At 40.2% G+C, this 16,244-nt stretch overlaps 1 protein-coding gene across 2 annotated transcripts in view; it reads right to left on the bottom strand.

Annotated features, from left to right (window-relative positions):
• C1H20orf194 (chromosome 1 C20orf194 homolog) overlaps positions 1–16,244 on the bottom strand; it is a 308,395-nt gene that overhangs the window by 249,382 nt on the left and 42,769 nt on the right. For both annotated transcript variants that reach the window (XM_033953173.1, XM_033953162.1), the window contains exons 3-4: positions 10,931–11,050; positions 5,791–5,915 (exon numbers count right to left, since the gene is read on the bottom strand). In XM_033953173.1, the coding sequence (XP_033809064.1) occupies positions 5,791–5,915; positions 10,931–11,050 (245 nt within the window). The remainder of the gene's footprint in view (positions 1–5,790; positions 5,916–10,930; positions 11,051–16,244) is intronic.

Genomic DNA, 16,244 nt, shown 5'->3' on the forward strand with positions numbered 1-16,244 from the left:
GAAAAAAAAATTGGTATCATACCCATTTGGTAACAAACTACTGGTAATATCATCATTTTTACAGTTTGTATTCTCCCCCACCAAGATATGCATAAAGGATTCCATTGTTCACACATTTCTGACACTTTTTGTAATAAATTTTTTTCATTAATTTTCATAGTCTCATCCACAGTTTTTGTAATCCAAATTCCTAAGTATTTTAATCCTTCTTCTTTCCAAATAAAAGAAAATGAGTCAAATAAACTTTTTGTACAATGTACATTGAGTGGAAGCACTTCTGATTTATTCCAGTTTATTTTATAACCTGAAAATTTTCCAAATTTTTCAATTAATTCAAGCAAATTTGGAATAGTTGAGAGGAATTCAAGTGTATGTTTTATGTGATCTTTTTAAATTTCTATGTTACACTTGTTGATATATAAAAATGAATAAAAAATTTAAAACATTTTACATCTTACATCAAGTGAATAATTAATTGACATATTAAAATTGTATACATCACTTGAATTTCTTATCCAATTAACCTTTAATACATAAAATTTAATCCCTTCCTTCCCATCCCTTTCCTTCTATATGCCATCAAATATATCGTATAAGAATTCTTATCTAATGAACTAAATATTTAATCATATTCAGAAACCCCCCCCACACACACACACCTTCTTTTGTATTAGTATTCATATTGGAAAAATGGTATTCATTCATTGCAATATTTTGTTAATGGCCCCTAGATTTCTTTAAAATTTATTATAATTTCCTCTTTGTATCTCAATTGTTCTTTCCATTTTGTAAATGTGACACAATGAGTTCCACTAGAAACACTAATTGAGTCTACTCCAATTCTTCCAATTAGATGTAATATGTTGTATGGCAACTCCTGTCATAATCAATAAAAGTTTGTTATTATTTGATGAAATTTGGCTCCGTGTTCTCAATGACATACCAAATAGAATTGTATCATATAATAATGCCACATGATTCTCCAATGAAAAAATTTGGCCCAAATTGATTTCCAAAAGGCTAAAATAAAGGGACAATAGAATAACATGATCTAGAATCCCTTCTTCGAGAGTACAATGCCAATATCAATAACTAACCAAACATATAACATCAGGATTAGAGAAGAAGCCAAAAGTAGTTTCTATTTATTTATACACAAAGGGGGAAATTCTACAAACAGTGCCTTAACTCGGCGCCTAAGTTAATAGGGAAACACTGTTTGAGATGGCAAATAACTTTAAATTCATGCCTATAGAAAAGACATCGGAATTGTGGCACCTAATGCCACTATGGGTGTGGCTAATGCTGGAAGTGGTATTAGGCACCATAAAGCGCCTACTTAGGCACAATTCATAACAAAGACAGGTGCCGGAAATGTAGGCCTGAAAACCCTGGCCTATATTTCTGGCACCTATCTTTCCTGAGGCGCAATTCTCTATACGGTGCCATTGTGTGATTGACACTTGATCAGAGCCCACCGATATAGGACCATATAGCGAATCCAGGCCAAACTGTATGAATTTAGACTGAGGGAAGCAAAGATTTCCATTCTTGAAAGGATTTTTTTGGCTCTAATAGCCTCTTTCACTTCACCTTTTAAACACGCTGGCTTGTTTCCTCTTTTTTCCACCTTTGCTGATATGTGGAATACATCTGGTCTGGGCTTCCATGATGGTATTTTTAAATAACATCCATGCCTGGTTTACAGTCCTAATCTTTGCAACTGATCCTTTTAGCTTCTTTTTAACCATTTTCCTCATTTTATCATAGTTGCCCTTTTGAAAATTAAACACCTCTACAGTAGATTTCTTTTGCGACATCACTCCCAGTATCAGCTCAAATTTGATCACATTATGATCAGTTTCCCAACAGTCCCAACACAGTTAACTCCTGTACTATGCCTTACATTCCACTAAGGACCAAATCTAAAATAGCTCTCCCTCTTGTTGGTTCCCGGACCAGTTGCTCCAAGAAGCAGTCATTTATGACATCTAAGAATTTTACCTCCCTGGCACTCCTCAATGTTATGTAACATTTAACCAGTCAATGTTGGGGTAATAGTATCAGTGCAGGGAATACAAGTTTGCAAATGTGTTCTTGCAGCCCTGTCTTTTGTATGCAAAATCTCTGTTGAAAGACACTACTCACTTTTTGAAGCAGCTTCAGCAATGGATGAAATTACTTTTTTGGTTACATTTGACGTAGCTGCTCTTTACACTTCAATCCCTCAAGATGAAGCTTTGCAAGTGTTAAAATTATTTCTGAACCAGCAGACATATCCACAGTTGGTTCCTTCAGAGATTTTGGTAGATTTAAGTGCAGTAGCCATGAGTAAAAAATTATTTTTTGTTTGAAAATCTATTTTTTTTTCAGCAAATGTTCTGGGGTGGGCCATGGGGGCTTCCTTTGCCCTGGTATGTGGCCAATCTGTTCATGCCATGTTTGAGAACTGAATATACAACTCTCGTTATTACATCTAATATAGTGTGTGGTCCAGATTCATTGACATAATTTTTTGCCTTTGTAAGGGGTCTTTTGAGGAACTGCTGGAGTTCAAGATTTATACTGACACTTGCCACCCATCCCTACGATTTGAAAAGCACTATGCATTGCATTCCTGGATGTGAGGACTGTGAAGGAGGACCATAGTTTTATGACCACTGTGAAGGATACTGACCACTATGTGAAGGATACTGACTGTAACTCTTTATTGGATTACAGAAGTATGCATTCATTTTCTGTGAGATCAAGTATTTCATATGATCAGTTTTTGTGCTTTCAAATAATTTGCAGTGATAACCAAGAGTATGTGACATAAGCAGCTGGTTTGCAGAACAAGTTTATCCAGCGAGGATATCCTAGCTCTTTGGTATCTAAAGCTGCTAAACGAGCGTTCTATAAGCCAAGAGAGTCCTTGTTAGAATACCGGACACAGGATCAACAATCTGATGTTTTCTTGTTTGTCACAAAATACATTTGCCTCTCAAGAAAAGTACAACGGGTTGTTAAATCCTTTGAACTCCTTCTGAGGTCCTTACTTTGTTTCTCTAACATGCACATTATATGTTTGCTTATGGGCGGACTCAAAATCTGGGTGACTTATTGTCCCCTAACGTCTTAAGAGTTGACACCTTATCAGCTGGACAGGTTCACACAGATGATCAAAGTAGATGTGGGGGTTGTACAATGTGCCCTTTGATGCTGTGTGTGAAAGAATTTATACATCCTGGATCTAAATGTGTTTTCAGATTGAGAAGTACAACAATGTGCACCACTGAAGGTGTGATTTATTTGATTATCTGTCCGTGTCAGATGTTATATGTGGAGCAAACATTTCGGAAATTGAAGATCCGCCTGTTGGAGCACAACTTATGCGTGGCCACAGGGAGGATGGAAGACTCCTTGGTGGCCCACTGTTTGGAGTAGTCTCATGATTTTTTTGATCTATGCTGTGTAGTCCTTGATCATTATCCCTGTTCTGTGAGATGGGGGGGAATGGCGGCGCTTTTTGTGTCAAAAAGAACAACAAAGGATCTTTCAGCTGGATTCTGCTTCTCCCCGAGGTTTAAACGCTATAATTGAATGGGCAGCTTTTTTTTTTTTTACTGCCGGTTCGTGGTGATTGGACAATTAGTGGAGGAGGCGGGGCTTGTCTCTGTCAGCATTCAGGGAGTCCCAGCACCATTTTTCTAGTGTGTTTGCACACTGAATGGTGAGTTTTGTGGTCCTGAACTTGTGGTGGTCTTGCAGAAGAACAAAACCCCTGACACAGCTACAAGCGAAATAGGGTTTGCCCTGTTGGGTATTTGTTTTGGAGGACGATCTAAATGCTTCAAGAGAGAATTACATGATATTGGACTTGCACTGTTGATATGTATTCTGTTTGGAAGGGCCACCCCCCCACAACGGATCTCCTTCGCCAATAGAGATTGCATTTTTCATGTCATTGAAGTGTATGAATAACGGATTTACTTAATTTCATCAAGTGGGAGTTTTTACCTTTGAAGCAGAACTGAGGTTTTTTCCCTCTCTTTTCACCTGTTGTATGTGGATGTATGTGTGGATGTTGGAGGTAGTGGTTGTGAGAATAGGGAGGCTCTTCTGTTGTTTGCTTAGTGGCATAAGCTTAGTTTAGGTGGTGATTTAACGTACTCTATTCCTATTTTTGTGGTAATTGAAATCACCCATTATTATACTGTTGCCCAATTCTCCAGCTTTTCTAATCTCTGAAAACATTTCTCTATCTATCTTCTCATTCTGTAATGGGGGACAGTAGTATAACCCTACCTGTATATTCCTTCCCTTCACACATGGAATTTCTATCCATATGGATTCAACACTGCTATCTGTGTCTTGCAGAATGTTTATTTTGTTTCATTCAATTCCCTCTTTAAAATAAAGTGTAACCCCCCCTTCCAATTTGATCTACTTTATCCCTGCGATATAATTTGTACCCAGGTAACACAGTGTACCATTGATTGTCCTCCTTCCACCAGGTCTCTGAGATGCCTATTATATCAATCTCATCATTCGGTGCTATGTACTCTAACTCTCCTATTTTATTTTTTAAGCTTCTAGCATTTGTATACAGACACTTCAAATTGTGTTTTTTCCTTGCAACTACAAGCTGCTGAGAAGACAGGGAAAATTTGAGTCTTTTTTTTAAATTCTTTATTCATTTTAAACCTTTCATCAAGTGTACAAAACTCATAATAACAACAATTAACAAATCACTTGAAAATCTTATCATTATACTCTATACACAAATAAGAATCCCTCCCCCCCTCCCTCCAACCCTGTTTCTAATTCTATCACATAACCCCTCCAAAACCCATCCACCCCCACTCTATATTAAATGGTGTATCTTCCATAGAAAAATGGCATCTACCATTTTCACGCATATAACGCGCGCGTTATACACGATTTTACAAACCGAGTATAACCATGCGCATTATATGTGTGAGCGCGTTATACAATTTTTTTTTTTCAGTGCGATCCGGCATCTCCCCTGCGAACCGGCATCCTCCCCCCCGCTCGCGTCACCCCCCCTCCCCCGCGTTCCTACATCCCCCCCAGCACCGCAAAGACATCGGTCGCTTACCCGATTGGGCACCAGCACCAATGCACAGGACGTGCCAGTGCCAGTGCCCGAAGATCCTCCCTCGTTGGGCTGGGCTGGGTGGTGCGAGGGAGATCCTCCCTCTTCCCTGTGCTGGGCTGGACTGGGCTTTGAGCATTTGCGCATGCTCAAAACCTTCTGGTCTCGCTCTCTCCGAGATTCTCAGAATCTGGGGGAGATGTAGGATCGTGGGGGAGGGAGATGACGCGAGCGGGGGGGTGAGGATGCCGGTTCGCAGGCCAGAAGAGGGAGTAAGCAGGAGTGGCAGGAGGAGGTTATAGCAACATGCGCGGTATATGCGTGTGCGTGCTATATAAAAAAATTTTTTTACACAAATGGTTTGGACCCGCGCACTATACGCGTATGCGTGTTATACACGTATGCGCGTTATATGCGTGAAAATACGGTAATCATGGCAAAACGATGTTAATGGCTCCCATATTTTAATAAAGTTTTTATAATTTCCATTGAGTCTTAAGAACATAAGCAATGCCTCCGCTGGGTCAGACCTGAGGTCCATTGTGCCCAGCAGTCCACTCACTCTGCCTTCCTCTTAAACAAATTTGTGTTCTCTCAGAGATATGCAATATTATATACAATCATGTAACAGTCTCTTTAATACCTAGCATCTGTTCTTTTCCAGAGTGTATAAGCATTCCTTCTTTCCTTACCTCAGCTTCAGTCATGCAATAGAAATGTAGGTTCCTCCAATAAGCTACAAACGGCAAGAGATAACTGTAGTTCACTGGGTTACAATATAAATGGACACTGTCAGCTTTTATTAGTATAACAAGATCTGCAACAAAGCAAAAAAAAGAAAAATTAATAAGAACTTTTGTTTCAGGAAGAAAGTGTAACTGCTCACCTGTGTAGAAAGGAAGTAAAGTTTCCAACGGTGACAACACAGACTTGCTCTCTCAAAGCTCAAAATCTTAAAAAGGGAATTCCCACACAGTTGGTATCTCTTTAAGTCCTTACAAATCCCCCCGTGCAATGCAGAGCTTTGGAATCAACTTCCCAGGAAGGTAGGTGGGTAAGTGCAATTTATCTTACTATTTACCAAAAATCTCCATTACAGGTAATCAATCGACTACGTTTTCCTTTAACAAAGAAAATGAATTTGCCACCCAAGAAAGGAATCTCATAGCTAAGGGGATGCCCTATTTTCATTTGATTTCTGGATTCTCAAGGCAATCTGGACATAAAATAATAGGGAAACTTGACTATTAATTGAAAAGAGTTTGTAACTGCTTGTCCATATGGACTCTCTCTGAGCCATACTGTATATAGACAAATGCAAAGTGATGCACATTGGGAAGAATTACCCGAATCATAGTTACCAGATGCTAGGGTCCAACTTGGGGGGGGCTTAGCGCCCAAGAAAAGGATCTGGGTTTAAGAATGTTTTAATGGCTCTGTATCGCTCCATGCTGTGATCTCATCTGGAGGACTGCATTCAATTCTGGTCTCCTTATCTCAAGAAAAATATAGTGGCACAAGAAAAGGTTCAAAGAAGAGCGACCAAGATGATAAAAGGGATGGAACTCCTCTCATATGAGAAAAGACTAAAAAAGGTTAGGGCTCTTCAACTTGGAAAAGAGATGGCTGAGGGGAGATAGGATTGAAGTCTACAAAATCCTGAGTGGAGTAGAAGTGGATCAATTTTTCACTCTGTCAAAAATTACAAAGTCTAGGGGACATTCAATTAAGTTACAGGGAAATACTTTTAAAACCAATAGAAGGAATTTTTTTTACTCAGAGAATAGTGAAACTCTGAAACGAGTTGCCAGAGGATGTGGTAAGAGCGGATAGCGTAGCTGGTTTAAGGAAGGTTTGGACAAGTTCTTGGAGGAAAAGTTCATAGTCTGTTATTGATTTTTTTTTTTTTTTTTCTTTTCCATTATATTTTTATTTTCAAATTTTACAAAAAGTGTACATAATAATAAAATACATTTGATATATGCATGGTATCACTTTTATATCTAACACAATGTATGTCTGAATTTGATTTTCCCCTTCACCCTCCCCCCACCCTTTTATTGCCTTAATATAATATTTTCAAATTTTATAAAAGTATACAACATATTGGAATATAATTGATAATTATTCAATAACATATTTATATCTACTACAATATATTCTGGATAAATTTCCCTCCCCCCCACCCTTCTATTATTTTTTAATCATTTGTTACATTTTGTATCATATATTATAATATATTATATATAAATTGTTTTCCTTATCCCCCCTATATGTGTGTCGTAAAAAAAAAAAAAAAAAAAAGAAAATCTCTAAAAGAAGAAAAGAAGAAAAAGTATTCTATTATTTAATCATTGCAGTATTTTGTCAATGGCCCCCATATTTTTATAAATTTATTATATGTCCCCTTTTGTACTGCTATTGTTCTTTCCATTTTAAAAACATGGCATATTGTATTCCACCAAAATGTGTAGTTTAGGTTGTTGTAATTTTTCCAATTATTAGTTATATGTTGAATGGCAACCCCTGTCATAATTAATAAAAGTTTATTATTTTCTGGTGAAATTTGACTTTTTTTTCTCATCATTGTTCCAAATAAAATTGTATCATATGATATTGCAATATGATTTTCCATTAATTTATTAATTTGTGGCCAAATTGAATTCCAAAAAATTTTAATATAAGGACAATGATATAATAAATGATCTAATGTCCCTGGTTCTAGATTACAGTGCCAGCATCTATTAGACTTAGAACTGTCTAGTTTTTGCAAACGAGTAGGGGTCCAAAAAGCTCTATGTAATAAAAAGAACCATGTTTGTTTCATAGACGCTGACACTGTACATCCCATTCTCCAAGACCAAATTAGTGGCCATTGAGATGCATAGTCTGTTATTGAGAAAAACATGGGGGAAGCCACGGCTTGCCCTGGATCGGTAGCATGGAATATTGCTACTCCTTGAGTTTTGGCCAGGTACTAGTGACCTGGATTGGCCACTGTGAGAACAGGCTACTGGATTAGAGAGCTGCACGGGAACGGGGACGACGGGCATCCCGCAGGTTCCCCCTTCAGGTCACGGGGATCCCGTAGGGACGCCCCCTAGGGTCACGGGAATCCCGTGGGGACGCCCCCTAGGGTCGCGGGGTTCCTGCGGGGCTGGATGTACTCAGTCGCGCGGCTCCTCTTCTCCCTACCTGTTCTGCTTGCAGCACAGAGCCGAACGGAAGTCTTCCCGACGTCAGCGCTGACGTCGGAGGGAGGGAGGGCTCGGCTCTCTGTGCTGCAGGCAGGGCAGATAAGGAGAAGGAGAGTAGCCTCGCAGCTCGAGTGGCGTACCAAGGGAGGGGGACGGTCCGCCCCGGGTGCAGCACAGCTGGCCAGGTCCCCTTACTTTTGTGGCGCTTCCCCGACCAACCGACCGACCGACCGACAACAGCCCCGGTCCGACAAACCTCCCTGCCCTGTAGCCACGAATCTAAATTACCTTCTTACAGCAGCTGTAAGAAGGTAATTTAGATTTGCGGTTAAGGGCAGGGAGGTTTGTCAGACCGGGCCTGTTCTGTTGTCGGGCGGGCGGGGAAGTGCCACGAAGGTAAGAGGGCAGGGAGAGAGAAAGGGAGGAAAGGTGGAGTGGAGAGGAAAAGACGCTTAAGGAAAATGGGTAAAACTGAGGGGGGAGAAGGACGCTGAAAGCACTGGGGAAGACAAAGGGGGAGAAGGATGCTGAAAGGACATGGGGAAGACAGAGGGGGAGAAGGACACTGAAAGCACATGTGGAAGACAGAGGGGGGAGAAGGACGCTGACAGAACATGGGGAAGATGGGGGGGAGAAGGACACTGAAAGGAAATGGGGAAGAGAGAGTGGGGAGAAGATGCTGATAGGGAAGAAGACAGAGATGCCAGACTATGGTGGGAGCGGAGGGAAGAAGATGGGTGCCAGACCAATTTGGAAGGGGGGAGAAAGGGAGAGGCACAGTAACAGAGCAAATGGAAGACGCAGAAGAAGAGAGACTGGATGGAAGGAATTAAATGAGAACATGAGGAAAGCAGAAATCAGGCAACAAAGGTAGGAAAAAAATTCTTCTTTTTTTTTTTTTTTTGCTTCAGGATAAAGTAGTATATTAGTTGTGTTGATAAAAATTTATAAACATTAGAGGCTCTGGTAGAAAGCCGTTTACAAAGTATGTATTCTTCCCAATTAATATTTCCAAATTAATAAAGTCTTTTTGCTTATTTGTAAATGGGTTTCTACCAGAGCCTTTAATTCAGTAGCATAATTAAATGAAATAACTGTTTCTGAAGTTTATAGGGACAGGCGGGGATGGAGGGAATTCCTTGCGGGGACGGAGGGAATTCCTCGCGGGGACGGAGGGATTCCTCACGGGGACGGGTGGGATACCTCACGGGGACGGGTGGGACTTTGGCGGGGACGGGTGGGATTTCTGTCCCCGCGCAACTCTCTATACTGGACTTAATGGACTATTGGTCTGTCCCAGTAAGGATGTTCTTATGTAAACCCATACAGAGCACTGGTGCCTATTTTAAATGCACACTGATGAACATGGCCCTGTGCCGACTGCAGCTGCTTTCCTGCTCTGGTTAAGTAAGGAGGGGAGGAGGCACTGGATGAAAGAGAGGAGAGGAGAAGAAAATGGGTCTATTTGGTTTTCTTCCACATCTGGGGTCGTGTGAATTTTTAAGTGTTAAAATGTGATCACAATGGATAAAAGATTGAGAAACACTGTTCTAAGCTTTTGGGTAAACCCTCTCAATTCCTGATTTGCAATATGTGCCCTTTTTGGTCTCTAAAGTAAAGGACTTGTATCAGGAGTTATAAAGTGAGATAGGAAAGACACTAAGGTGGTAGTGTGGCTGGTCCAACTTAGTAGAGAAAGCTCAGGGAAATCACAATATGAGGGTTAAATGAAAAGTAATGTCTCCACCTTCATAACTTATTTAAATTAAGATATTGTAATAACAAAAAAGTAAAATACGTAATAAAAGCAATTTTCAAGCATTTACTTTTCTGCATAGTTGCCACCATTTGCCACACATTTCTGCCAACAATGGATGTTTTGACCCAAAAACCACAGTCCTTTCTGCCTCTTTATTCAATTTGAACAGATGCCACAAAAGTATTTCTTTAATTTTGAGATTTTAACAACTTTGAACAGTTTAGTGTCACTGCAAATTTAATCACCTCTCTTATCATTCCAATTTCCAGATCATTTAAAAATAAGTTAAATTGCACTGGTCCCAGTACAGATCCCTGAGGCACTCCACTGTTTACTCTCCTCCATTGAGAAAAATGACCATTTAACCCTACCTTCTGTTTTCTATCCAATAACCAATTCCTAATCCATAATTGAACTTTGCCACCTATCCCATGACTCTTTAATTTTCTCAGGAGCTTTGTCAAAAGCTTTCTGAAAATCTAGATATACTACATCAGCCAGCTCATCTTTATCCACATGCTTATTCACATCGTCAAAGAAGTCAAGCAAATTTGTAAGGTAAGATCTCCCTCAGATTAACCCATGCTGACTCTGTCTTATTAAATCATGTTTGTCTACGTGTTCTACAATTTTATTTTTTATAATTGTTTCCACCATTTTGCCCTGAACTGAAGTCAGGCTTACCGGTCTGAATTTATCTGGCTCTCTTATTTCCTTGAACCAATAATTTCCTTTACTTGTAAATTTGTTGACAGTTTAAAATAAAGTTATTTTTTGAAGTCTGCTATATGTCAATCAAAGCATTACTAATCCACAAAACATACAAAAAGAAAGGCTTCAGGATGAAAAAGCTCATATATAATGCAGAATATTCACCATCCAAAACTTCTTCTGGAAAACTTGTTCTTTCAAAATCATGATTTTTCTGGTTGTATAGATCAAACAGCAGGTAATTTGCCAGCTCTCTGCAGCCTTCATTGTATCTGCTGTCAATTCCTGAAAACAAAATTAAACCAATTTATGAGCACCTACTCTTAAAGAACAGGAAACTGAACTCAACGCAATAAAGAAATCTTCTATACCACTGAGTAACAAACTCTGTCCTCAAGGCCACAAATCAGCTGGATTTTCACAATGAACAGGCATATGATTTATCTGGATATTGCATACTTGTAGAATTCCTCAAAGTTCAACTAGGCTGCAGCTCTCAAGGACAAAGTTGCCCACTGCTGATCTAAACCAGTTTAACATTCCCTTATAGCATATTTCTAAACAATCCAAGCAATGCACCAAGTAGATTAGGGAAAAAATCAGTTTATCTTAAGAATAGATCACACAGTAAATCTGCAGTTTTAACTTCCAAGTCAATCATGAGATCATGTAAGTTGAGAGGTCTCCCCCCAGCAATATAGTGAAGTTACTCACCTGTAGCAGGTGTTCCTTAGAAGACCACAACAATGAAACATCAAAAAAGCTTCCACAAGAAACAAGGAAAAACCAAAAACAAAGAAAAACTGTGGAAACGATGTTCTTGATAAAAAGTTGTAATAACAAATGTTCTTCACAGTTTATACTAATTACATGTTCTAAATGTAATGGGAACAGGAGCCGCAAACTCCAGGATCAAAATTGGCGGATTTAAGATTGTCTGGAAGCAGTGGATAACTGCAGGCATACGGACATTAAATGATGTTATTTTAGATGGATCACTGCTTAGTTTTTCACAATTGCAACATAAATTTGGCTTAAACAAAACACAATATTTTAAATGGTTGCAATTGAGGCAGGCTATTCAGGTGGGGTTCCCTGAATGGAAGGGTCTTAATACTCAATATAGCTTGCAGGTCCTTTGCTTTCAGGCGGATTTCTTGGGACACCAAGCCGCAAAATGGTATAAAATTTTATATGGATTTTTAAATAAAAAAAAGAAAACTGGACTTAGGGATATTTGGAGTATTGAGATTGGACAGACAATTTCTGCATCTCAATGGCCACGATTTTGGTCCTGGAGATTAAGATCTACAAGGTCAGCATCTATGAGTCAAACGTGGATGTTTTTGTTACATGTTTTATGGACCCCAACACGTTTACAAAAGTTAGATAGCACTAGATCCAATAGATGCTGGCATTGTAGATTAGAAGTGGGGACGCTAGATCATTTAATTTTTTTTTTTGTCCCTGTGTAAATGCTTTTTGGAAGCTAATTTGGCCCCAAATTAATAAATTGTTAGAAAACCATGCAGGACTCTCATATGACACTATATTATTTGGTGTTATACCACTAATAATTTGTTTTGAGGCATAAACGTGAGACTAATAATAAATATATTGAAAATACGTTTTGTCAAATTCAGTTATGAGCAGGGATTCATCCAGACCAAAAGTACATAGATAAAGCTGACAAACTAAAAATCAAAAAGATGAAAAAAGATGAAAAGGAGAAAAATAAACCTCAATTGAGGGTCGTTGGGACTACACAAGTACCCAACCATCCACTCATCATCACGGGTTTATAAAAAACTCCAAAACATGTATAAATAGTCAATTCTCACATCTTTCATTCACACGAAATCTTCTTTTTGTTATTTTTCACAGTCTTTTTTTATATATATAATTTCAGTTTAAATGTCAAGCAATAAAAAAGGCCCGAATCCCAAGCTTAACCACATTAATTGGCGAGGACTACAGCTGAATGTAATCAGTATAAGCAGTTTTTAGAGATATGCAGCATGTATCTGAAATCGTGAAAAAATACACTCATCTGAAATCGAGGGTTTTCACCAAGAGGCTTCCAACTCAAAATCCCGACAGAAAAGACTTTCTGTTTCGCCCGGCGAGGGCTACTTCAGGGGAAAAATGCCAACTCCAATATCTCTCTGCTTCTAATTATCTGCTGGAAATAGAGCCGACTCCTCTCAAGACGGTACATTTCCAGCAGATAATTAGAAGCAGAGAGATATTGGAGTTGGCATTTTTCCCCTGAAGTAGCCCTCGCCGGGCGAAACAGAAAGTCTTTTCTGTCGGGATTTTGAGTTGGAAGCCTCTTGGTGAAAACCCTCGATTTCAGATGAGTGTATTTTTTCACGATTTCAGATACATGCTGCATATCTCTAAAAACTGCTTATACTGATTACATTCAGCTGTAGTCCTCGCCAATTAATGTGGTTAAGCTTGGGATTCGGGCCTTTTTTATTGCTTGACATTTAAACTGAAATTATATATATAAAAAAAGACTGTGAAAAATAACAAAAAGAAGATTTCGTGTGAATGAAAGATGTGAGAATTGACTATTTATACATGTTTTGGAGTTTTTTATAAACCCGTGATGATGAGTGGATGGTTGGGTACTTGTGTAGTCCCAACGACCCTCAATTGAGGTTTATTTTTCTCCTTTTCATCTTTTTTCATCTTTTTGATTTTTAGTTTGTCAGCTTTATCTATGTACTTTTGGTCTGGATGAATCCCTGCTCATAACTGAATTTGACAAAACGTATTTTCAATATATTTACTATATTATTTGGTACAGCAATGAGAACTCAGAGTCTGATTTCTGCAAATAATAATAAGTTATTATTAATATTGACAGGGATCGCCATGCAACAAATTACTCAAAATTGGAAAGATTATACTAAATTAAATTATACATTTTGGTGGAATTCAGTGTGCCACATATATAAGATGGAAAAGATGATAGAGTTACAAGGGAATATTCATAATTTAAAAAAAATATGGGGATCGTTGACTAGTTACTCCAATGATCAGATATCTTAGCACATGGATAGATTATATTTGGGGCTAGGGAGGGTAATGTATATCACATGGAAATAGGAGTATTGATAAAAAGGGGGGTATTTATTTTATCTTACAAGAATATTTGATTGTAATTCAAGTGTTATGTGAAAATTGTTTTTTATTAAGTATATTCACTTGATGTAAGAATTGAAAATGAATAAAGATTTACAAAAAAAAAATGTTCTTCACAGATAAAAGCGATGCAGGCAATGCAAAATCAATCCAAATTCTGGCTGTACAAGATGGAATTCTAACACCACCTTAAGAAGAAACTTGAGGTGTATATACAGAACTATTTCTTGTGATGAAACTTAGTGTAAGGTGGATCAGCTACTGGGGCCTGGAGCTCATCGACTCTGCATGCTGAAGTAACTGCCACTAAAAACAATACAATACAAAGTAAGCTCCACTGAATTACGGGAGTGTCAGTTTTGAGTTATTGCCAGGGCTTATTTTACACGAGTTCAATTATTTAGGGTGGGTTTGGCATAGAGAATGACACGGTGGCGGGTTACCCGCGGCTAGCCGCATTTAGCCACGGGTAACCCGCCAAAATGGGGAAGAAAAAATAGTGGCCTCTGCGGGACGGGGACAAGGCCATTCACCGCCCCGTGGAGCGGTGAATGGACTTGTCCCTGCAGTGAGGCAATCAAGATCGCGCAGTCCCCGCCATCTCCCTCCCTCCACCTCACCTTTGAATTGGAAGAGCACCGCCGGTTAAATTTCTGCCGGTCCGCGTGAAGAAAAAAAAAAAAGCCTCTCCTTTTCTCCTGCTCCTACCGCCATGCTGTGCTACTAAAGCTGACAGGAAGTCTATCCGACGTCAATTCTGACGTCGGAGAGGACATTCTGGGCCAGCCAATCGCTGTCTGGCTGGCCCAGAACGTCCTCTCCGACTTCCGAATTGAGTCGGAAAGAAGACTTCCGGCTTTAGCAGCTGCAGCATGGCAGTAAGAGAAGGGGAAAAGGACGGAGGCTTTTTTTTTTTTTTGAGCGGCAGGGAGGCAGCAGGCTGGCTTTGGCTAGGGAGGGAGAAAGGTAGACAGGCACAGGCAGGCAGGCAAGCTTCGGGGGTGGGGGTGGGACAAAGTGTGGAAGGCAGTGAGAGGGACATAGGAAGGAGGCACTAGGGGCACTAAAGACATGGGAAGGAGGCACTGGGGGACTAAAGACAGGAAGGGGCACTTAAGGACATGGGAAAGAGGCACTGGGGGGCACTATAGACATGGGAAGGAGGCACTGGGGGCACTAAAGACAGGAAGGAGCACTTAAGGACATGGGAAGGAGGCACTGGGGGCACTAAAGATAGGAAGGGGCACTAAGGACATGGAAAGGAAGCACTGGGGCACTAAAGACATGGGAAGGAGGCATTGGGGGCACTAAATACATGGGAAAGAGGCACTGGGGGCACTAAAGACAGGAAGGGGCACTAAGGACATGGGAAGGAAGCACTGGGGCACTAAAGACATGGGAAGGAGGCACTGGGGACACTAAAGACAGGAAGGGGCACTAAGGACATGGGAAGGAGGCACCGGGGGCACTAAAGACATGGGAAGGAGACACTGGGGACACTAAAGACAGGAAGGGGCACTAAGGACATGGGAAGGAGGCACCGGGGGCACTAAAGACATGGGAAGGAGGCACTGGGGGCACTAAAGACAGGAAGGGGCACTAAGGACATGGGAAGGAGGCACTGGGAGCACTAAAGACATGGGAAGGAGGCACTGGGGACACTAAAGACAGGAAGGGGCACTAAGGCCATGGGAAGGAGGCACTGGGGGCACTAAAGACATGGGAAAGAAGCACTGGGGGCACTAAAGACAGGAAGGGGCACTAAGGACATGGGAAGGAAGCACTGGGGCACTAAAGACATGGGAAGGAGGCACTGGGGACACTAAAGACAGGAAGGGGCACTAAGGACATGGGAAGGAGGCACCGGGGGCACTAAAGACATGGGAAGGAGGCACCGGGGGCACTAAGGACATAGGAAGGAAAGAGGGAGGGAATAGAAAGCGCCTGAGTGCAGAAAGAAAGAAATGAAAGAAAGGATACACAGTCAGAAGGAAACGCAACCAGAGACTCATGAAATCAATCACCAGACAGCAAAGGTAGGAAAATGATTTTATTTTCAATTTAGTGATCAAAATGTGTCAGTTTTGAGAATTTATATCTGCTGTCTATATTTGTCTATTTTTCTATAGTTACTGAGGTGACCGAGCTTGCGAAGATGGGGCAGAAACAGGGTTTTAAAATTTTAGTCCTAGTAGTTTGCCGGTCCACAAAATAATTCTTTTATTTCTGCCAGTCCACAGGTGTAAAAAGGTTGAAAACCACTGATGTAGAGTATGCCGGCTTTCTTTTTCGCCAAGCTGCGCTCGCATTGATCAATCTTCTCCTC

The sequence above is a fragment of the Geotrypetes seraphini genome, chromosome 1, assembly GCF_902459505.1.
Source record: "Geotrypetes seraphini chromosome 1, aGeoSer1.1, whole genome shotgun sequence".
Classification (NCBI taxonomy): Eukaryota; Metazoa; Chordata; class Amphibia; order Gymnophiona; family Dermophiidae; genus Geotrypetes; species Geotrypetes seraphini.